At 39.6% G+C, this 24,260-nt stretch overlaps 1 protein-coding gene across 1 annotated transcript in view; it reads left to right on the top strand.

Annotated features, from left to right (window-relative positions):
• Positions 1–24,260, top strand: part of UNC5C (unc-5 netrin receptor C) — a 132,947-nt gene that overhangs the window by 23,957 nt on the left and 84,730 nt on the right. Inside the window, exon 2 of the mRNA XM_031553273.1 lies at positions 23,726–23,947. Coding sequence (XP_031409133.1) covers positions 23,726–23,947 — 222 coding nt within the window. The remainder of the gene's footprint in view (positions 1–23,725; positions 23,948–24,260) is intronic.

Raw genomic sequence — 24,260 nt, 5'->3', positions numbered from 1 at the left:
ATTTGAAAAAGTTCAAATAAGTCCTTTTCTTAGAGGTTTATCTTAGGAAATGGTTTTCTAAACCTGTTGCCAGGAGCTCACAAATCCCTGATCAGGAGCAACATAACAGCTGGACTTCTTCTGAGTACCCTATTGAAATCTACAAAGTTTTTGTACAAATCAATACTGGAAGTAGCATCATAGTAATCATTCTTCTGATTGCCACCACACATGGGATTCCTAGGGCAGCTTTCATGGAAGGATCTCAAAGAAAGACCTAAATGTTAACAGATGAAACCTCCCTGTATGCTGTCAGGTGAACCTACTGGGTGTGATGATGTTATGACCATTATTCAAAGGAAGGTTGCCTGTGAAAGAAGGCAGCTTAATAAATGGATGGGACCAGCTTAATAAATGACTGTGCCCTATATTTGGCGCTCTTCTTTCTGAACAAACGGTCCAGCCCCGCAACCCTGCCAGCACGGTCAGCACTTTTTAGGCTGCTGCCTGATGGGTTGGGAATTTGAACTTCATGTATTTTAATCCCTTAGCATTTTGGGAAAGAAATTAGTAAGCTAGACTGCTTACTCATATTGCCGCAATGCTGAAGCTATGCGGAGGCACTGGGTATGCCTGTAGGGCTGCACAAGTGCACTGGTGAAGACCTGTTCCCTAGAGGAGATGCTGGAGGCATCGCCTGTGATGTGACAAATGTGCTGGTACAGTGTGCTAGAGTGAGGAAAATTTGGATGTGGGTGCAAGGCTGTAGCAGTGGATGCCTGTGCTGACATCAGGAGGGAGGAGGCAGAGCTCAATGTGTTTGTGTAATGAGTGCTGAGGAGAGAGATGTGATTAATAAACGTCATTATGGAGCTGGATGGGTACAGAGATAGCTAACACCTGTTTTAATAATCCCAGAAGTCTTTGCGTTTTTAAGTAATGGCAGTGACAAGAAAGAGTCAAAAATAATTATACAGTAGTAAAAGCCAGTAGTTTATTTTATTGCAAGAAGTATAGTGCTGAAATTTTCAGAGATTTCACACTCAAGGAAATGGTGAGACATTTTGGAATGGAGAAAAGGCAGCAATCTAGTTTTTTCACTGCTTTGTTCTGTTTTTTTTCCCCATCTTTGTCTTTAGGGACTGTATGTGTGCCAGCACAGTAATATTTAATAGGTGTTTGCACAGTGTGTTTGGGCTTCATTCTTATTGTAGTACTTGAACACTACCAGAATAGAGCTAATAAACAATAATTATATCAGTAGCAGAGCCACACAGACACACATGTAAAAGTTTGTAATGTGAAAATCAATCTTAACGTGATTAATTTGATATAACGTGATTAATTAAGATAATCAGGCTTATAGTAAATTGTGCTGGTTTTCTAGCATGTGTCTCTGCCATTCACATAAAAATCCCTGCCACAACTGTTGTGTGTAAAATAGGTTGGTGGTATGTGATTTTCCATAGATATTACATCAGCGTAGTGTGGAAATTAACTGTTTTGTTTTACAGATTAGCTTGACTTTGACAAAACGATTTCACCATTGGAAATGAATTAATAAAGAACTCCACATATATTTTTGAATATCAAAACTCTTAAAAGATTGAATTTAATAGGAGACAGACTGGAAAGATTTTTGCCAAATGTGTGATAAAATATTATATACCTCTGAGTTTGCTGCACAGCTTCCTACTAAACACATGGTGTTCTCTTACTGTTTTCCGTTTATATATTTGTTTAAAAGAAAAATAAATTAACTCAGAAGAACAGCTGATGAAAGTGGACTAGCATAGAGTGAGTGTTCTTGGCTTGTCTTGTTGCTTGTGATCAAGGAAATAGGTCAGGCAGAAGAAGTTGGTCAAAAAATAAACCTTACAACAAATAAATTTGTTACGTGGTTCTGGAAGTTGTTGTATGGCTCAGATTGAGTTTCATTTGTGAGGTGTTAGCAAATAGCATGTGCCATTGGCATTAATTACTGAATTTGATTTTGCATCCTTCAGCATGGCTTGAAAGGATTTGCAGAGATGCACAGGAGCTAGATGGTAGGGATGCAGGAACCTCTTTTTATGGCAGTGTTGCTAGGTCCCAATTTTCTAAAGTGCTTCTCTGCATTAGTCAAGACGTGTCCTGAACTACAACATCAAGTCCAAAATTGACAAAACTGTTCTGTGTTGCAGAGATGTATTTGTATGGGACATTCTATGAGAATAAATGAACTGATTCTGGATGCAAGATCCAAAACCTTAGGGCATACTGTATCTATGTTCTTTGTGTTCTGATATAATTGCAAGTAAGTGGCAAACGTGAATACAACAAATCTGTTACACTTCTCTTGACTATATAGTTCATGATGATGTAAAATACATATTTAGAAAGCTATTACTAAAGGAAGATTAAATTGGGAAAGCTGTGATATTCTTGTGCATTGAGTGCATTGAAAACTACTACTTTGCTGAAACTAAATTTTGCCTCTTAAATGTAGGTGTAGCATATCTCATCTCCTGGAAGTTCACTGTGTTAGCAATAGTATTCTATTGTTTAGTGTAATTTAGGCCATGAAAACTTGTAAACTGAACACTTAGAAAGCAGCTGTTCCACTGAATGTATTAAGCAATTTACTTTAGGTAATGTAGCCTATAAAATTTTAATTTTGGACTAAATAAACCATATCCTTCAGCATGACTTTTCTACCTTGATGTTCAGAAAATGAAATATGGGCGCATTTAGTGAATTTCTTCTCCAGGATGCTCCATTGGATAAGGGTCAATAGTTTCCTAATGAAAGCAGTCAATAGCAATTTCTCTTAGTAAGCACAAAGAAAATTAGCATTATACAACAAGCATCACTAGCAAAACTTTTACATGATTATGTGGGTAGACTGCAACAGGCTTTAGGAAATAGCTATAGCAGGTAGCATACTGACTACTCAATAGATGGAAAACAGTTTAATTATATCTCTGTTGACAGGAGAAAGGCTGAACTATATATAGAATGGTTTCATAAACAGGTGTAAAAACAAGCAGCCCTGAGAACTGGTGAACACCATCAGCCTTTGCTTACTCCTTAGTTTAGTCTTGGTGTCAGAATCAAATCATCAAAACCAGTGCATAAACATGTTGGCAGCAAATGTACAAATATTTGTCTGTGTGTGCAAAGGTAGGCATGTTTACTGCAGTGTTTACATTATGCATTTTATGTCTTAAGACATGAAACTAAGCAGACATGTTGCTGTGGAAGAAAAGCTGAAATGATTTCCTGCTGCAGTTCATTCATGAATACTCTTGTCACCCTAAGAACTTCACGTTTCTTGCCTCAGTTATGGTGAGTTTCTCTTGCGCTCCTCTAGGGACAAGGTCTTCAGCTGGCATTGAAAATCTTGCTCTGCTGATGGTGACTGACATGTCATATGGAGCTCCCGAAGGTCTGGCACTTCATGCCTTGGTCTCAGGACAGCACAATGTTGAAATGATGTAACCTAAAGCATTAACCAAGGTTGTCTTCCTACATGAAATGAATATTATACTGTTAATGTCAGCCTGAAATCCCACAGGTGACATAGAGTCTCTTCATTGACTGGAATCACTGGTGTCTAAGACTGAGAAGGTACAGACAGGGATGTTGGTAAGGATACAAGTAGTTAAAGAGATGGTGACATAAAGTAGTCAGTTATCTTCTCCAAAGCATCTTCACCAAAGCATAGGTAGCAATTTTCTGAGGAGAGAAAGGCTGAACTATATATAGAATGGTTTCATAAACAGGTGTAAAAACAAGCAGCCCTGAGAACTGGTGAACGCCATCAGCTTTGCTTACTCCTTAGTTTAGTCTTGGTGTCAGAATAGCCTTTTCACAAAGGAATCCATGTCAAATGTAGGTTCTGAGATGTAAGAATTTGGAATTCATTAGATTTCATTAATCTATTCAGAATGCATTAATAGCTTGGGAGGCTTGGTTGTGTGGTGTTTGTTATTTTTTAAACTCCTTATTTTTAATACAGTTCTTGTAAAGCTCTTATCTCTCTTATGTCTTTTCCAGAGCAAATTATGTCTCACACAGTCAATACTGAAATTTCTACAATCTATAGCATAGTATTGATGTGGGACAGGTGAAAAACTCAACTATTGGCAGACTGAGGAATGAAGGAGCATTTTTAATGTGGCTGAGATGTGATTGTGCCAAGGGCCCTTTGTTCAACCTGATTCCAAACCACTGCTTCATCATACTGAAATATCTGCAAGAGAAGCAAGTAAAAGCAGGGCAGAATAGAAAGATTTTGGAAAAAATCTCTTCCAGATGTGATCTAAGGCTATAGGATTTTGTACTGTGTATATTGATGAATATTGATATATTGTGTTTGGTAGGCTGAAGTAAGCTAGCTCAAACTGAACACATAAGTAATACTGTTACAGTGAGAACATCAGAAAGTGGAGTTTTGGTAACTTACTGATCAAAAAGATACAGTGAGGGTAAAACCGGTTTAATGTGTTGCTTTTAAAACTAGTGTTTCATCTCTTAAGATCTTGAGAAAATCTAACTCTTAGAATCACAGTAAGATAAATTAACATGCAAAAGTGCTCGTAGAATGGCAGAAAGAAGAATTCAGGTTATTTTATGATAGCACAGCAAGCACTTGTTTTTTAGCAGTTTTGAAGTCCCATGTTTTCATGTACTTCTTTCTTTGATGGGAAAAGTAGCTTAGCACTTGCATTATATCATTTACTTTCAGAACTGTCATTTGATGGAAATATTTAAAGCATGGATGGGTTATTGAAGTTTTGATTTTATTCTTGATAGACTACAGATTTGCCCAGCAAAGGAAGTTGTTAGGATAAATTTTTCTTACAAGTGATTCATTCCACAGTTCCCATTCCAGAAAGCACAACTTTATTACATATTCAATCTCATCCTCTGCTGCTATACAAAGAACATACCACAGAGATATGCACTGCTTGTGAGATAAGGCTTTGCTCTTGGTCAGCTGTGACTTTATGAATAACTAGGCAGAGAATCTCCCTTGCTGCTCAGCCTGACTGATGGATATATTATCGTGAGACCTTGGAATAGTTCCTCAATAGGTGCAAGACAGTGTCTTATAGTAGCCAAGAGATGTGTAGGGATTCATCTGACTGTACAAAAGCCCATTTCTGCTGGAGGAAAAGGAGCAGAACCGTTCGAGAATACTAGAGCAAGTTAGAAAAGATGTTTTATGCTGTGTAACTACATTTTTGAACAATATATATATTTTTTTATGTTCTTTTTCATGGAATAATTCTAGTAGGAAAATAGAAGTCTATGTAAAAATGGAGCCATGGCACAGTATAGATGTCTGTAATTTAGACTGAAACACAATATGGTTGTCCTCTATCAAGGGTTATAAATGCAGGATATTTAGACTTCAGTTGACAAATCTATGCTTGTCAGGGTTGGGAAGTGCTCACTATGCAGATGAGCTTAACTCTTGCCACCCCAAATTAACAACGCTGTTATTATTTTGCCATTCTGGTCCAGAATCAGATTAAGCTGATATCAAAGGAGTTGTCACAGGTTTTTCTTCGCTATGTCTGTGTGCTTTGGTTGATTTCTCATGCCGCTAGCCTTCCTTTGCTTGGATGCATAGATTCACATTTGCGCTGACTCCCTTGTCTCTCCATAATGCCTTCTGTCCTCACTCCACAGCTACAAATGTCTTCTCTTTCTCAAAACTGCTGCCACTACCCCTTGAAATTAAAAGACTAGTGACAGGCTTATTATGGTGCTCTCTTTCAATGTGACCAATTCCTTCATTATTTCCAGAAAAGTAGTTACCTTTTTTTTTTATTTTTTTAAATTAACTGTATTCTCAGTCCTCTAGTCCTCTTGAAAATAACAGGAGAAAAGTGTTCTCAAAGTAGCAACCTAACAGTGGGTAAATTATAACCTTTGTCCCTTTCAGAGCAATAGGAAATTATGGCCATTTGGAGAGATGGCAATTCTAGATGATATTCTCTATGGTACAATCACATGCTGATGCTGGAAAAAAGAAATGCTCAAAGTTGAGAGAATCACTGGAAAAATGCTAAAAGGATCTCCACTACCACCAAACCCAGCTTCTGTGTGCTATTTCATTGAATCCCTGGCTATTTCAGGCTCTTGAGTACCCAGACACACCTCAGTCTCTGTTCCTCTTAGGTGCCCTTAGTACAAATACTAGTGAAGGAACAGCACTGAGGGTTTGATTCAGGTTTCATGATGGAAGTAAAATATCCAGGGTCAACACATAGCGTACTGAAGACAAACCTGTCTCTTATTCATTGCTTCCACTACCCACACAGATTACAGTGGTGCAGTGCCTGCAAATATAATTCAAATGGTGATGTAGATGCAGATTTAGCTGAAAGAGAAGTGTAATGCATCTATCTTACTCCGTAATGAGCAGGAAAAGATCTGACACCCACAGGCCAAATTTTTTGAAGGGCTCATATTAAAATAAACTCATGCATTAATCAGTCTGTTTGCATTGTCTCAGAAAGAAAAGATTCTCTGATCAAAGTCGTAAGCTCATTACCGGCAGAAGGTCAAGTGCTTTCCTACTGGAAGTATAAGTAAGTACTTTGTTGCATCTGTGCCTAAATTCTGTGATTTTTGGGAAGCTGTCATTTGCACATAGCCAAGGCTTTAGCTTCAAGGCTAAGCTCACTCTGTTTAGATAGAGCAGGAATCTAGTGAAAGGTCTTTGTTTCTGCAAGACTTCAAAATATTAAGAGGTAAAATATAGGCAGAGCGAAAAAACTATTACAGTTGTGATCATATAGACTGAATGGCTCACCTATGGATGCTCAAGTTATCCATGGCAGAACTGGGACTGACCTTGTAAACCCCATGCATTCATCTGTTGTGGAGCTCAACTCTCCCTCAGGACGATGTGTTGTTCTGTGAGACTGGACTCACTTCTTGTGCAAGAGGGGAAATTGTCTTGTCCGTGCCTAACTTCATGCTGTCTTCACATGGGCTGACTGAGAGCGGAGGGCACAGCAGCTGCGGGGCCACCGCCAGACTCCCACCTGGCATAACCTTGCATTGAGAATTGAGATATCATTGCAATGTGGGACACAGCTGCCGGGAGCTGTAATGGAACACACTTTTCCATTTCCTGGCAAAATTGATCTAGTCAGCACACAGTATGCTTTACAGCAATGATAATCAACCATTCCGTAATGATGTATGATTGAAAAATAGTGCTGGCACTCCCGGCCTGCTCTCACCAGTTCTTCATATTAATGGACGGCTTTGCCAATTTTCCCTCTCCACAGGGGGGAAATCCATCCAGGCAGCTGGGCTGCGCTTAGTTCAGCAAACCTTGGAGCATACTCTGCTTACTCCACAGCAATGGGATCAGCAGTGCCATACATTCACCGGCATTTTCCTGAATAATTTCAGAGATGCACTGGGTTCTGGCCATGGTTTTAATGGAGATTTCTGAGAGCTTAACGCAAATCACAGCATGCTCTGGGTAGCAAGGATATGAAATCGCAGCAGTTGCTGCCAGTATATGGTCTGGGAATCACATGAAGACCATCTTCCATCTTCCCTGCCACTCCTGAATGAAGTATGAACTGTTCTCAACACAGCCACTAGGAAGAAAAATAATAGGTAACTCATAGGCTGTGTTGCTATTCCACTGGTATTGACTGGCAGCACCAGCACACTGAAGAACTGCTTTCTCTAGCTGTCAGCTGATCAGTTGTGACAGTCGTAATAATGGTTGTGTCAGGGGGCAAGCAAAGAGATGCCACAAATGGATTGCACGTGTATAATTGCTTCAAAAACAAATCTGTTAATAAAAGGAGATGAGAAAATTGATGGGGAAAAAATAGCTTATTGCATGCTAATTTTCTCCAGCTTTCATATGCCTTCTCTCTTCTTTTTCCTTTATTCGGGGTCACTCTTCCTGGGTGAATCATGGTCAGCAAACTGAATATGGGGAGGATGTCTGTATAATGAATAATTACAATGATGTGTTTTTCACAACAATAGTCAAGTTCAGACAGATGGATTTGGCTGAAGAGCTGTTACCTATCTGATAGCTCTTTCATGTTGTTTACCCTCTCTCAGCTCTTGGAGTTTAGAGGCAATGAAGAAAAGGCAATGAATGATAAATGAAGAGGCCCAGAGAGCGTAAAATCCCTTTGCCCATGTGTCTTCTAAGGTCCCATGCTGTCCCACATGCAGAGGAAACTGAAGATGCTGCAGTTTTTCTTCATAGAAATGCCAACATGCGCAGTGGATGGGAAGGATTTTATTTTTCCAGCCCACAGTACAACAAAATCCACAACTGTTTAAGAGTCACAGTGCTTAGGCCTTCTGCATCCTCTCTGTAAGATTGCTAGTGTACATAAGCAGTTGGGTAAATGGGTGTTTATGGAGTTTGTGACTGACAAATATACGTAAGAAGTGGAAAACTGAGTCACACAGACATAAGATAAGAAAGCTGAAGCAGAGGAAGAACAACAAGAAAAAGTGGATAATACAGCTGATGGAACAATAAGGCAAATAGTAGATAATTTGAGAAAATTGTGCCAAGTAATGAGATCAATGCTTTTCTTGATGAGGGCAGTAGTTGACAATAGTGAAAGCAGCTGCAAAACCAATAATACAAGTTCAGGCATGACCTGTAAATTACCGACTTAATTTAAAAACAAACAAAAAAAAAAAGAATAGAAAAATAGCATCTTTGTGATGTATGAGGAATAAGAGACCATTGCTGATGGGAAGATGGACAGGTTTTCTGGCACAGGAGTACTATGCACATGCAGAAACTGCTTGATGTGTCTATTTTGCATCTAGGTTTTTTTTTTTCCCTGTACCTAATTTATGCTACAAATACAAATTTCAAAAAAGGTGTCTGGGGAACAGTTATTTTCAGATTTGTAAGGAGGTATTAGAAATGGCAAATGATTAGAGCAGTAATAGCAGCCAAGGGAAGTGGAACAAATATGAAGAAAGATCTGGACAATAATCTTTGATGTTCATCATTTAACAAAGATAAAGAAGACTCATTTTGTAGCTGACTGCTGCAAGCCATACTAAGATAGTTTATGGCTTTGTCAGTTCTTACACTTTTCATCAGGTTGTTTGGGGATGTAGCATTTACAGTGTGTTATTTAAAGACAATGTGTGCTTCATATTTATGCTTTCCTTAATTAAACTCTGCACCAGGGCTCAGGGTTCAGCAGAGCGATTGCTGCATGAGCTCTCTCCGCTTGAGCAATGAAGAGCAAGTTGCTTTACATGACAGCATTTCATCTCTGTATGGCTGTGGACAGTAATGCATGAGCAGCAGGTGAAGGCATTAATCTCCTTAGCTATCCAGAAATGAACTGTCATGTACAGCAACTTGTTCTCTGCTCCTGCTGCTACTCCTCTCCTTTCGCATCCAAGATCATCTGTACATGCATTAAGCATATCCTTGGGGCAATGACATTTTTTCACCTGGGAGTAGCAGGCCAGGGAAATACAAAGCCTCAATCTGCAAGGCCAGACAGCAGTGGTGGCTGTGAGCAGTGTGGAGGCAGCAGGGATGGCTCAGGACATCTTGACAAGCCTGCAGATGACATAATCTGCGGTGTGCCACAGGGGAGATCCACAGGACTAGGCAGAAGCTGTATGCAGCGTAGTGGGCAAACAGGTTGGTGATAGGATGTTTTTGCATTGGGTGCAGTACCAAACCCAGACTCCTTTCAGACTGGGATTTCTGCTCATCTGGCCAGAATGCAGGTTTTCCAGTATGGCAAGGAGGATCCTGGAGGGAAACATGTGTGTGCAGGTGTCAGAAGAGGTTGTCAGAGAGGCTGTGGAGTCACTTCATTAGGGATTGGCAAAAGCTGCCTGGACTGATCAAAGAATTGACATGCGGAATCAAACTCTGTAACCACAAAGTAGTTATATAGCAGGAATGATTTATTCAGTGCTGCGTATACACCGGATGCAAGAGGGGATAGATCCACCTCCACCTAACTTGCACATCTTCTGGAAAAATCGTGCTACAGATATAGGCGAATCTAATACATAATCAGTAGTTTTCCTGGAATTCGGATACATAATCATTACACCCCCGAGAGTTCATTAGCATGCATACCCTCCCCTCTTATGCATGCGTAGTAGGTCATGGGATGAAGATTTGTTGTCTTCCTCGCGAAGGCTTCTGACTATTTTCGCTGTAAACTTCTGAGCTTTCGGGGGGGGAAGCCCCAAACTGCTTTCTTCTTGCGCTGTGGACATCTAATCACCTCCCTGCCAAATGTGCTCGGGCTGTTCTCAAACCCTTATCTTTATGGCCTTCATTCCCCTCACTATACCAGACACAGAGTCTGCCATCCTTTATTTTCTAACAAGCTCTACATTCTTGCTTCTATAAACTATCTCTCCCTTCACCTCGCTTATTCTCAGTCACTGTGAAGCTTTCATGCCTTTTTACTTTCACTTATGGAGCTCATCTCACCTTTCAGAATCATAGAATGGTTTGGGTTGGAAAGGACCTTTAAGATCATCTAACTCCATCCCCCCCACTATAGGCAGGAATACCTCCCTCTAGACCAGGTTGCTGAAAGCCCCGTCCAGCCTGGCCTTGAATGCTTCCATGGAGGGGGCATTCACAACCCCACTGGGCAATCTCTTCCAGTGTCTCACCGCCCACACAATAATGAAATTCTTCCTATCTAGTCTAAATCTACCATGGTATTAGACCATGGTATGCTCCAGTTGGAGCAGGGGCTGGAGCTGGAGCAGATGGACCTAAAGGTCACTGCCAACCTCAATCACTCTGTGTAGTCACTTAAAACTCAGCTGCAGCTACAAGATAGTCATCATGTGGAGCAGCGTAACTTTACCATACCAACAGAGATGAATGTAATAGTGGTTTGTGGCTTTTTTTATGGATGCAGATTAAATTTACAGTGATGGAAAGAGTCCTCTGTTGAGTGCACATAGGGTGAGAATGTTACGTGTTACCAAACAGCAGAGGTGGCCTTGGGAATGAAGCAGCTCAGCTAACAGAGGTTCTGTTCATTAACAGGAATTGACAGCCCAGGCTTCTGGGGCAAAATGCTGACTGTCTTGCTCTTACAATACCTGTTTTCAGCTGCGCTATAATGTGTTTTGGCATCAGCTCCATGTACAGTGAGAATCTAACCAAAATACACCCCTCACTTTAAGTATTAACAGAGAGCTTCTGAGATTTCTTGCATACAAGTACTACCCAAGTGCACAGCTGCTGTTTTAATTTAGATATTTGCTTCTATGCTGTCATTTTACTTCTTCAAAGGAAATGTGGCTCAGAGGGTAAGACTGAACAAGTGACTTTTTTTTAATGTAAGATCCTCACATATTGTCTAATAATAGATGCTATACATTTTCTATCCTTTCTGTTCCAAAGTTTGAACAGTCACAGAACATGACTATTTACTATGTATTTACAGATGTTTGATTTAATGATACTGTGTTCTTCTGGTCACAAACTAGAAACCTGCTAAATGAGACTACCTAATGTCAAAATTGGCTTGTGATGTTCAAGCCAAATAACCAGTAAAAGCTCTATAACTGGAGAACCACTTTAAACTGTAGTATTTGGTCAGACTCAAGGATAACACAGGACTAACTCTTGCCTTATTAGTTTCTTTGAATATTACAATTACTACTGTGTGGATGGATTTTGTATGAATATGGGTAAAAAAATGTGGTTAGTTATTCTGAGAGTCATGAATGTAAATAGAAATACTTAAGTTAGATGCTGGCTTTTGTGCAAGCTCCTATCTATAGTCATTTTATGTCTTCTTGCTAATGAAGCTTTTGCATCTGTAAGAACATAGTGGGATTCCTGACTAGTAAAGTTGGTTGAACTTGAGAAGAAAAAAGGATGGGGAGAAGATGGGAAAACCAAAAAGATAGAGAGTATTGAGGAACCAAAGAAGAGGATTAAATAAGGGATAAATGATATGACAGAAAACCAAGAAAGGTGGTAAAGAAGATTGGACATGAGGAAGCAGAAGGCAAGATTTAATATATTTATGTCTTATGCTTAGCTTAGATCTGTGTTTTTCTAGTGATGGCATTTATGATCAGAATTCGACAGATTCAGCTGAGGTTGAATATCAACTTCCTTGAAAAAGGCTGGGGATGATGGGAAGGGAGATTAGAACACTGATTCATTGTTCTTCAGCTTGGATCTGACTTGCGGAGAAGCACTGATAAATAAATAGCATATAGCAATACAAAACATGTCCAGAAAAGCCTGCAAATGAATTGCATTTCCATTATTCCTTGACAATGTTTCTTTTTCTTTTTGTTTTGGATTCATTCATTGGCACTGCTGTGTTGTCTTTTTGAACCTATGTCAATATTTTAAAAATCAAATTGAAAGACATTCCTTCTCTTTTTGTGAGGACCAAGGCTCTGGCTCAGGCAGCAGAGTTACATATGCTGAGAGTATAGACATCAAGGATTTAAATTTTTGTACTAGATAGTGGTAGAAGAAAAACTTCAACTTCTTGTAACAATGTGAGCTATTAATGAGCAGTACTAGTTTTTTTTCTTTCTTTTTTTTTTTTTTTAGACACAGAAATCGATGGCAGATATAAATTACCATATGTCCGTATACTAGTGATGCACTTATAACTCTGGCTAAATGACATGGTCCCAAGTGCTATCAAGTGTGTTAGCACCTTTGTCATCTACAAAACAGAGCTAGATATTTCCCAGTATTTATCTGGCATTCATACCACATCATATCATTTTATATCTAGGATTTCTTATTCCCTGCTGCTAGAGTAGGTCAAGTTAGAAATACCTCAGGCAGCCTTTTCTCTCCCTTTCTGCATGTATGATTTCAGCTACGGGTATTGTCAAGGAAAGTCAATAATATGAGTATCTCACCGGTAATTCCAGTTTTGGAATGCTTCTAATTTGCTTCAAACCAATTAACAGTACTGAGATGAAAAACATCTTGGTAGCAACTCTTATTATTGTCTTTTCATAATCTAACACTCCAATATCGGTGGCATTTTCTGTTGGTGTATGGATAGCTAGCTATCTCTGTGGGTAAGAATTGTACATTAAAAATGAATGTAGCAGACAAGAAACTGTTTACAGATGAGAAAGAGAAGCAAGATCCAGGAATTAACCTTAGGATGCCAGTCTCTGCACACTAGAGCTGTCTGCCATTCCACAAAACATAGGTGTTGCATCTGTTCTCAGTACTTACTGAGGGTTTCTCTAATTTACCATCATTTCAGTTGTAGTGCTGATTACTGAGTGTTAAGAAGGTTTCCTGTTCTTTTCCTTCTCTTCTTCATTCTTTCTTTTAGTGGCTGTGGAATGAACCTGGAAAAATTTGGAACCAAAGGGTGGGATGGTGGATAAGAAAGGTGACCACATTTTGCTGGTACTAAGGTTTCACACACTGTGATCAAGAAAAAGTCTCATGACTCTTGTCAGGGCATCCCAATGGCACTGCGTGTTTGATATCGTTAGTGTCGGCAACTTCTGTTTGAGCTATCTTGGACACTCCAGATGACAGAAGGGCACTTCATGCTTTGCAGGCACTTGGGTCAAAAATTGAGGTGGGGGGTAAAGAAAGAGCCAGAGGCCTGCTGTCTCATGTTGCTGTTTAAGGTTTTACAATTATTTTTCTCAATTGTTTATGAATTTGAGAGTAAGAAATCAACAAGTCTAAGGAAGTGAGTGTCAGTGAATTTAGACACTGCAGGGGGAACTCTGCAGTCTGTAACCAAATGCTTCATCCCTTTCACAGACTCCTGAAATAACTCTGTGAATGCAGAATGAGAGGTTCTGTGCTGCAGTGTCTCTCCATGGGCCCTGGGATCCATCCATAATCATTTCCAAGTTTAGAAAATGATAGGGTGTTAATCTAAGTGAACTAGCTACATTCTCCTTCCACTTGCCTTCATATGCTGAAGCTGCTGGTGGTAGGGCAGAGGAAAGGATTTGCTTTCCTGTCAATAAATGTGCTCAGAGGGGCACATTGTCTATGCATCCCCTTGAATAAACTGGCTCTGCATGGAGGACCCTAGCAGATTCAATCATCTTGTGGGTTCCCAAAGTAATAAGTCTCTCTTGCTTTCATTTTCTCCTAGGGGAAGGAATGCAGTTGATTATTTTGTATTAAGATTTGGTTGAACACCTTACTATTGGCTTTACTAGTATATATACTACACACAATCTGTTGTTATTTGCATGAATGTGAGCATGACAGGCCTTTACTTTTCATCTGCTTACAAAGTTCCATGTATTTACAAAGCCAATTGCTAGTCAAAATAAATAAATTAATATCCGAGTCATATGTCTGATCCTAGGCAACAATCTGCATTCTTCCATCTGGCTGCCTATATACCTATGTGCTTAACTCAAAAAAATTATATTTGTCTATTTTTTTTCCTTTTGCTAGTTCTTTAAGGATTTTTTCCTTTTTTTTTTTTTTTCCCCTACATCTTGTACTCAGATTCCCAAGTTACTTCCCTCCCCTTCTCTTTCTCCCTAGAAACCCCTGCTCAGAATTTAGCTAATGGATTTCTAATTCAATTTAGACTTCTGCTGGGATAAATCAGCCTCCTACAAAATAATTTATGGTTCTTGAGAAATTGGCTGAGGATGAAATTAGGTAACTAGCGCTACACCAATAATAATACCATTTAGATCCAAGGAAGAAAATAGTGAATCAGTATATATTCATAATGAGGATTAGTGTTAGTCTCAGAACAGTAGTCCCATCAAGACTCCTCTACTCCATGGAAAGAGCTCTTCTGAGCACCTGAGTTCAGACTCCTGCTCCAAGACCTGCACCTGAGCTGCACCATGGGTGCAGAAAGAAACCAACATGAAAGCAAGAGGCTACTGCAAGGGCACAGAGAAAAACCTGGTACCTTCTGTACCTATCACCGGCTCCAAAATAGCTGGGATATATTTCCCTGTGGTTCTGTAAACATAACTTCAATTGTAGTCCTCTGTATAACTGCTGCTAGCTGTTTAGTAAATGATGCTGATTGAGGCATTTTGGATACATTTTGAGGAAAGAACCTGAGTGCTGCATTGTGCACTCAGTTGTGAAGGTGTAGTGCATTACAGTGCTAGCTGTTAGGCTGACGCATCCATTTTGCAGATGGGACCTTCAACCTGCCAGGACAGATTTCCTCATGGTTGCACAAGAGTATCCATTCCCTGGTCTCAGCTCAGTGCCTCAACCAGAATGCCAGTTGACTGAGCAGTTATCTGAGGCATGGGCAAGTGTCCTGTGTTTCTCTGGGATGGAGTGATCCTGCTTATTTAATTAACTGGGCACTTCAGATATCTCATGCAATCAGGACCCATAACATCCCACTAGACTGCAGTTTTATTAATCATGAGGTGTTGATCATCAGTCTTTGCTGAGAAAAATGCTAGCACTGAAAGCGTTAGAAATCTGGAAGCAGAGGTCTGCAGCAGTTTTAATAATTGGAACAGTAAGGATATAAATAGCCATTCTTGCTAAAACCAAAGGACTGACATTTTAACCCTAACACACTGATGCAAGAAGCAAGCTTAATTATTAATATGAAACAGCATCAAAAGAAAGAATTTGCAATGTACTGCGTCCAGTTATAGATCATCTTTCAAGCTGACAGTGCTGAACTCCTTTCATGTGCCCTAACCATAAACAAAATGTTTTACACGGGTTGATTTATATTAAACCAAGTTGTGCTGATGCTATGATTTACCACTAGCCCTGTTTGCCTACAGCTGATGACTCTCCAGTCAGAGCTCTGTTGTTGCTTCCAGGACATGAAAAAGCACTAAGAATCTTCTTTGTTTTTTGTTGTATTCAAGACACCGTATTTAGACTGTTAACATAGCAGTCAGATGAGGAATCTGTGTCTGAACTTTTAATTCTACAAATACATAGAGTTAATTATCCTCAGATTTTTCTTGAACTGTATGCTTTGGACTATGCCCCGGAAGCTTGTTTCCACTATGCGCTAAGGATATATTTTATGGGTTATAAAATGCCTCCTATCTTCTCACCACAAAAGTTAAGTTAGGTCTTGTAAAAAGATTTTTTGTATTATTGTACGAGGCACCTAGTTTCATCTTCATGTAAATATAGTGGGCTCTGTCTGTGTGATAAAGGGTGCCTGAAGGGGACTTGAGAATGAATAGGTTTAACGAAAAGTATTTTAGCTTAAGCCTTGTCCATCTTTAATTAGTTATCAGGGTTAAAGGAGAGGTCAAGAGCCTGAAGCTGCTTCAGGACTAATGTGTCAAAGAAAAGCGAAGCCTAACACTGAAGAGGAAATGATGCTCCTTAGAGGTTCAGTGATTTTTTGACCCTGTGTCAACCATTACGACTGCTAATGGCAACTGGAGCAGAAATGTTTCAAATCAGACTTTGCTTTGCAGGTGGTTGGGAAGGAATCTCATGCTATCATGCAAGCTCACTGCTGAGTAGAATCCAAAAGGAAAAATGCATTTCAGTCTACAGACGCTATCTGGCCCTGTTCCTTCACTGTGTGTATATCGTACTCATAATGCAGAATAGAAAAATGGAGCACGCAGCCCCAATTGCATGAGCTCTACAAGCACAACCATGTCCAACACAGCCCTGGCAGTTTAGTAAGTAGAGTAAATGCCTAGAGCTCACACTTAAAGAATACAGCATATGCACTCAGTGAACTAACACTTCTTGTTACTCTTTGTGTTTTTGTTATATGACAGAGAAAGGGAGATAAAGTTTCTGAAACACTCCTCAACCTGCTTAGTTTTTTTAAAACATGAATCTTTTATTATTTTGAAAGAATTGGAGAGAGCAACGGGACAAAGGAGAGCAATCTTCCACATGATAAGTTACAAAGAAATTTCACTGATGCCATTTGTTGTTTACAAGCCCTATTTTATTTTCAGATGCTGCACATTTGTTAGCCTTGGTGACGTAGCCAAACCAACCCAGTCCAATAGCTCTGTAAAAGCACAAGAGCAAAGTTTCCACTAGAATTAATGGATGTGTTGTAAGGAAGGATGGCAGAGACAGGGCATTGCCTCTTTACTTTTCATTTGCCTCCACCTTTATTTGTCTATCTAAATGGCTAGGCAGCTTCATAATGAACATAATATGCAGATTACTGCATTAGATTTCTTGTACTGACGACAATTATTATAAACCCCATTGCACAAAGAATGCTTTGTTGCTTTTCTTATTCTGCAGAAAGTAGTTTCAGTGCCTTGTGTGAAATTGCACTCTGTTCTGGCTTTTTCCTATACTGAGTCCAATGCTAGCAAATACCTGTGCCATCCCCTGTATGTTTCCACAGCAGCTTATAGTCTGACGGAGTTTGTCTCAAGGCAATGGTAAAGATCTGGATATAGCACCTTAAATGTCATGTCTGTGTCTGTACCCATGTCCGCTGGATTAGCAGCACGATCTACAAAGAGCTCTGTCTCTTACAGAAGGCTGCAAGAATCATTTTGAGGACACATTCTGTTTTTGGATTGCCTCTGATCTGAGTAATAATAAAACTGCCATTGGCCTCAGGAAAAATAGTAAATTTAATTATAATTATGAATTAAATGATCTGGGGGAAGATGCATTTTGCCAGGCAATGATACATAACTTGCACATTGCTTTATAAAGCTAGTACACACTCTTTAATGCATCCAAGTAAAAAATTGTTTTCCTGCTTTTGATCTAAATCTCCTTTTTGTTACTCAGATACAAATCAGATATGACTTGATTATCATCAGTACAGTTTTACCAGGCTAAGCATCGATGTGGGAGGAAAGGAGAAGGTACGGCCAAGGAAGAGGTAACAGGGCACAAGCTGATTGCTGTAGGTAACCCAGTTGTGCAGAGTGTCCACATTAGTGTCCATGTTAGCCGTGTCAGAGGGATAACTGTTTACTGTTTCGTCTTCCTTTGCCATTGATTTAATATCTGACCATGCTCCATTCATATGAAACAGGAAAATGGAGTGAAGCGTGCAATGAGAGCAGTCCTGTTCACTGCAGTTCTACATAGTCCTACATAGGCTCCTCTTGCTTCTGCAGCTGTGCAGTTTTCCAATTCTTGAACCACTGCTCTCAGCCTTAGCTCATGCAATGTCGAGATGTGTGCTGATGTTACACAAGAAAGCTGATGCTCTCTTCTCTCTTTCAGCTCTCCCCAGCTTGCTGAGATAGGCTGGTCAAGATAAGGTGGATAAAATGAAAAGTATTACTGCATCAGATCTCTGGTAGCCTAGATGTTATTTATTTATTCATGTATTCATTATATTCAGTATAGGAGGCCTGTCATCAGACAGAAGAAACCTCTTTCCTGTACTCAAGTTGAACTAAAAATGCAGTATTTCAGATGCCACAAATGACCATTTTCTGGCTTTAGAAAGGGCTTCAGGTTGGCACCTGTGCCTGACAATAGATTGCACATTGCTTCCTGGACCTATATTGAAGTTGCTTCCTTTGGTGAGGGTAAAAGAAGAAAAGAAGGGATGTATTTGAGTTTTGTTTCATATGTGTGTTGAGAGCAGACTCCGGCCCAGCAGCCTCCTGATCTATGTATAACTGCTCAGTGTTGATGGCTTTCATTCTATACCATGCAGAGTTTGCATTTGTCCTCCTGGGGAGGTGTCATTCAGCCAAGATAGGATTGTCTGCACTGAGCCCTTGTGGGTGCAGGAGAAGTTCACTCTTCTTTCTGATATTTATTTATTATGTTTCTGAACAGAACTCACCCATTTCATTGAGTGCTCTATCAATCCTCTTCCCTTCCCTTTTCCCCCAAACTGTGCCTGCCCTCTGCTTTCCCTGCTAAAAGTTCATTCACTTTTGTCAGTGCTCAGTAAATGTAAGCCTGAAATCCCTTCAATATGTTTCTAATAGAGTTCAACAAGTTTCAGCATGCATCTCATTTGTGGGCTGCCACAAAGCCAAAGACTTTTTTAGATACAGAAGGCCTGCAATGAATTCCACCCCAAGCAAGCAGATCTGAGCCTTCCAGGCTGGCTAAATATGATGCTGTTATAAAACTGCAGTCTTCCCAGGCTTTTTGATGAAATCTTTCTTTGCTGAGATACTGAAGAATAAGATGTGATTGCCTCATAGTGTGCTGTCCTTGCCATCAGTTGGCTGCAGGGCTGACAGAGTATACAGTGCTGAGAAAGCCACCTTCTCCTCTTCCTTCATAGGGTAAGGCAGGGAAATATGCTTTCTCTTTTCAGTGGGCTCCTGGGATGGGATAGGGACAAGAGGGACAACTGACAGGGCAGTAATCCAAAGAAGTAAGTTGATGGAGAGAATTACATCTCATTGCATCTTTGAAGAAATCCTTTTTCTCCCACTTCTCATGCTGTTTGGCCTAATTTTCATGACAAAGTTTCTAGCTCAGGCAACATAAATGGGCTATAAGGTGGAAGCACGCTGTATGGCATGCGGGATTTTTACTTTCATGCTTCCCATCTGGTGGCAGCATTATATTGCATATCCTTCCTGGGAATTAAGAAAATTCTGGGACCAAAGGACTTGAATCGAGCAATTTGTCCCTGTTTTCAGGAAGCATGCACTGTAAAACAAACCGTTGCCTCCATCCTGAGAAAGCTGTCTTACCAAGCTAGCACCTGCTGTTAATCTCACAGTAAACAATACTCGTTGCTCTAGAAAGCTTTTAATCATAACATTAAAAACCAAACAAAAATCCCATCCATATATTTAGCTCCGGCTGCCTTCTTTGCAACACGCAGGGAATGATCTTGCCGAGTGATGGGCATCCAAATGCAAACAGAATTAGCTTCACAGTCATTCATTTTAAATTGCTCTTGACTCACTCTGAAGTGAATTCCATTTGAGGAGAATTTGCTGCAGGTCTCACGCGAGGAGATAATGATCCTATCTATTATGATCTAAGCAATAATAGTATAAGTCTCGCAGTTCAGAAATATAGTGAGTTATATACCGGGCTGATGAGAATTAAATCTCAATATATAGTAATAAAACTAGTGATCTAGAGATGAATAGATTGGTGTATGAAACACAATATTTTCCTGCCACAGATTAGAACAGGGATACTAGTCCATAAAAAGGAAAGTGTACTATAAAATGTCTTTTTCCACTTGTTATGCTTGAAGAGCTAAAATACATAGTTTTACAAACAAGTGCATGAAAAGAATAAAGACGTTGACATCAAAAGGCTCTTGCTTAGAAAAAGGTTTGTTTTTAGCTTCATAGAAAATTAAACTAAAATTAAACTGAAATTTCAATGTGTGTCATTCTGTACCAGCTTCAGTGCTGATTTCAGTAACACTTTACCTATTCCTATATATTTTGCATTTCATTTGCACTTAAAATATATATGAAATTGTCCAATACTACAGAAGATACATAGAAAAACACATCTGTATTCAGGCCAGCAACTAAAATAAAAAATCCAAATTAAATTTATAGATTAAAAGGACTTTTTAAAATTTAGTCTCTTAATATGAATGAATTGCATAAGTGAAATCAGTTTAGTGGTACCATTAATCAGGTCTTTTGTCTTGCTAGCATAAATCAGTCAATAACAACAGATGGGCTGTACACTTTATTATGTGAAAATAAAGATGAATGTGACATATTGCAGAAGTAAACTTGCAGCTCAAAGTTGCTGAGCACAAAAGGGGATTTGTTATAACAGGGGAGAAGTGTGCATGACTTGTGTTTGTATTTGATCAAGGTTGTGAAGAAGCCATGGCAGAATGATTGGCAATCAAGTTTGTTTCCTCAGACAGAGGAAAAATTGTCTACCTCTTTAGCATAGTTCAATAAGAGCAGAATAAAACTTGCTTCTTCATTTACCAATTGGGAGATAAAAATTTTAAATAACCAGAGAGGATCATCGGGAAGACTGAGATCAAACTCTCAGACAAGATTTATCCCCCTGTACAGAGATGGAGCACACTGTGAGAGCTGACCTCCACCTGCTCTATAGAAACAGACCAGTAGTTGCAACACAGTAATTCCTCAGAAAACTAAGTCAGTGCTCTTTTGGATAGGGGACTGGTCCATGCTTAACTGGTCAGGAGAAACTTTGATGGAAGTATTTATAAAATCACTGGAAACATTGCTTAATGAAAACATAGATTCATTAAATGACTTTAAGTTCTGCTGAAAGCTTTGTAGAGAGTTGCAAAAATTCTGAGCATTTTCAAGTATTCTCTATTGATGTTTTCAGAAGTAAATGTGTTTGATCTTTCAGAATAATTTATACATAATACACTACCATTATAATTATCCGTTCACATTGCTGCAAACATCACCATGAAAGCGTAACAATATATAATTCCATTTAAAAAAAACTCAAAATTTTATCTTAATTTGGTTCCAAATCCTACTCCAAATGAGTAGCCTGTGCTTTACCTGTAATCCACCAACATGTGACTTGGGTTGGGTCCTGTTTATTTGCTTGTTGGAATAAACTTTTCCAACAATTTGAACGCAACAAGCAAACCCACACCTTTGTCTTTACTGCAGCTCTCTTCTTCCTTTTAGACTTTTTATTTACATCTTTGCTAAGATGCAGTTAATTGGTCAGGCAGCAGAAGTATTGCTTTTGATAATGTGCTGAAATCTAGAGGTGAAAATAAATACATTTATTCTTCCAGTCACCAGAAATTAGTGAAGCAATACTTGTTTAATTATGAAACATATGTGTGCTTTGTTAGTTTCCATCTGTCTGCTCACTGATTTGCAATTAAATGACCAGAAGAAAAAGATACATCCTGTGGCAATTCAGAGGAAATGATTCATCTCTAATGTTGCTGTGCTGCATGTGGCTGTGGAGCAAAGTGTGTGAGGGAGGGAAGCAGTGGGAAAGCGGGGAGATACAGGCAGAATGCTGGAAATCCTTTTGCTTCGGTTGAAGCATGTTTCTTTGTCAGGAAACCAAACGTTGTGTCACCTTGCTCACTGAATATCATCATTCCCTTTGGGAAGAACTGGAGAGCAGAACAGAGCAAGGAAGAAATACCTAATGAGAAATGGACAGAGGACTGCAGAAAGGGTGTCTGAACTGGTCAGAATGGAAAGAGGAAGGAAGGAAAGCGTTAAAAATTAAATTGAACTATTTGGAGCACTAGAGATGGAAACTGAATTATTATTGTATGTCACAGATGTTCTCTTTGCTAGAAAAATGCCAGGCTGTATTTAGTGGTCCTTTCTTCGTATGTTTAACAGCTCCATTGTGTTATCTCTGAAGGAGTGATGTGGCAATGAAACAAGCTCATTAAAACAGAGAAAAAATGGTAGGCAATTATGAATTAATGTGAAAAAAGGTGAACTTATGCTATATTCATAAGCAGTTCAAGAGGCTCACAAAGTCTCTTACTGCACAGGGTCCTCCCTGGGCATCCAGCTGTCTTCTCGTCCCATTTCCTCCTTTTGTCACTGCTCTTTCTCATCATTCTGCAATGCTATGGCTAGAAGAAGAGCCTTCCATGCCCATGTAATTCTGGGCACAGCTGGTTCAGGCATATCCTAGGTAGGGGAAGGAGCTGCCTGACATTTTGTCGTCATGAAGACTGGCAGAAAGGAAATAGCCAGCCTTCTGCAGGACTTTTAGTTTGATATTCTGTGCTGTTTTATTGCTCACCAGCAACATCCATCACTGTTAATAGTGATAACTGCTTCAGAGGCAGAAAGAAGGAGGTTGAGTAGAGCTCTCAGGACCATCGAGCTTATTGCTGATGGATCTGTCACCATTTGGCAATCCCACCTGGCCCTATCCTCCCCTAATTCTTGCACGCATTGACAGCAAGTGAGTGGAACAGGGGTTGTTCTCAACTGAAATGATGCTATCTCCACTAAATTGGTGTTTTCTGCTGCATAAATACTAAGCAGAAAGGGGTAGAAGGGCTTGAAAGAGGTTTGTGAAGAGGGGAGCGAGAGAAGGAAGGTACGTAGGTTGGGTGGTTTTAGTGATTCCTTCTGTATATTTGGAATCTTTTCCTTCCTCAGACTTCTTGCACTGAATTTATTCATGACCAGCAGCTCCAGAGAGGTGCACAGGTTCCTTAAATCTATAGCATGGGTTTCACTGGGCCAAAGTTTCACCCCCTCACAGCTGCCATGCCCCATGTTGCAGCTCCTGCGTCCTCTCCATGGTGGGAACAGCACAGACGATGGTGCCACAAACCAAATACATTAAATACAGCTTGACAATCTCATTAGCAGTCTTCACAACAATCTGAATGCTGAACAAAGAGGCGTAGACCGGACATGCATTTAGTCTTCTGCTCTTAAAGAGAATTTAAAATTGTTCATCTAAAATGAAAGGCGTTATTTCCTATTTGTAACATCCTCAGCTTATACTTGCTCTGTGCATTCACTTGATTAAACACAGCGATAAGTCACAATAGTAAAGTGTGACCTTGAAGCCTTCAAAAGTTTCTATTATTTCTTTTTACGGTTTTTCAGTCAACTCTCCCAAGTGCTAACATAATGTTTTATTGCTTGTGTTGCTGGTGATGATAACAGAGGGCCGTTCCCAGTCATGTGAATGTGCACATCGCTGTCACATCACATAGAGAAAGGAGAACTGAGGATGTAAAGAAAAATTTCTTCTAGTCTGCAAACAGCAGTGCATTTAAGCCTCTGTCTAAGATAACCTTTTATTTGAAAAGCATGATCAGGAAGTACTTGTGAGTCTTTGACAGCTGAATTTTGGTTGTTTCATTTGCCCTTCTTGTTTCTTTTTTTGCAGATGATGATTTTTTTCATGAACTTCCAGAAACTTTTCCTTCTGATCCTCCAGAGCCATTGCCCCACTTTCTCATTGAACCCGAAGAAGCTTACATAGTGAAAAACAAGCCTGTGAATCTGTACTGCAAAGCAAGCCCAGCCACACAGATCTATTTTAAGTGCAACAGTGAATGGGTTCATCAGAAGGACCATGTGGTGGATGAGAGAGTAGATGAAACCTCTGGTGAGTTTCCATTACAACATGAGATTTAAAATGCTTCATATCAAGCCGACCTTTGTAATCTAGCAGTTACTCATATGGCAGCTACTTTTCTTTCTCCTGATACAGTTGTGAATTCTGCAACTGGCAATACTGAGCAGTACCTGTCATAGCACAGACGTAGTGTCAGCATCCTGGTCAGTTAGTAAAATGTGATTTGTAGAGGGTCCTACTCTCATCTGAACCAAAAACCATAAGGACCTTCCGCAAGAAATAGAGAATTATTTCCTTAGCCAAATCTACCCCTTTGTTCACTTCTCTAGTGTCACAGATTCTG

The sequence above is a fragment of the Meleagris gallopavo genome, chromosome 4 (genome assembly GCF_000146605.3).
Source record: "Meleagris gallopavo isolate NT-WF06-2002-E0010 breed Aviagen turkey brand Nicholas breeding stock chromosome 4, Turkey_5.1, whole genome shotgun sequence".
In the NCBI taxonomy this organism is placed as follows: domain Eukaryota; kingdom Metazoa; phylum Chordata; class Aves; order Galliformes; family Phasianidae; genus Meleagris; species Meleagris gallopavo.
This window is presented reverse-complemented; position numbering and strand designations above follow the sequence as displayed.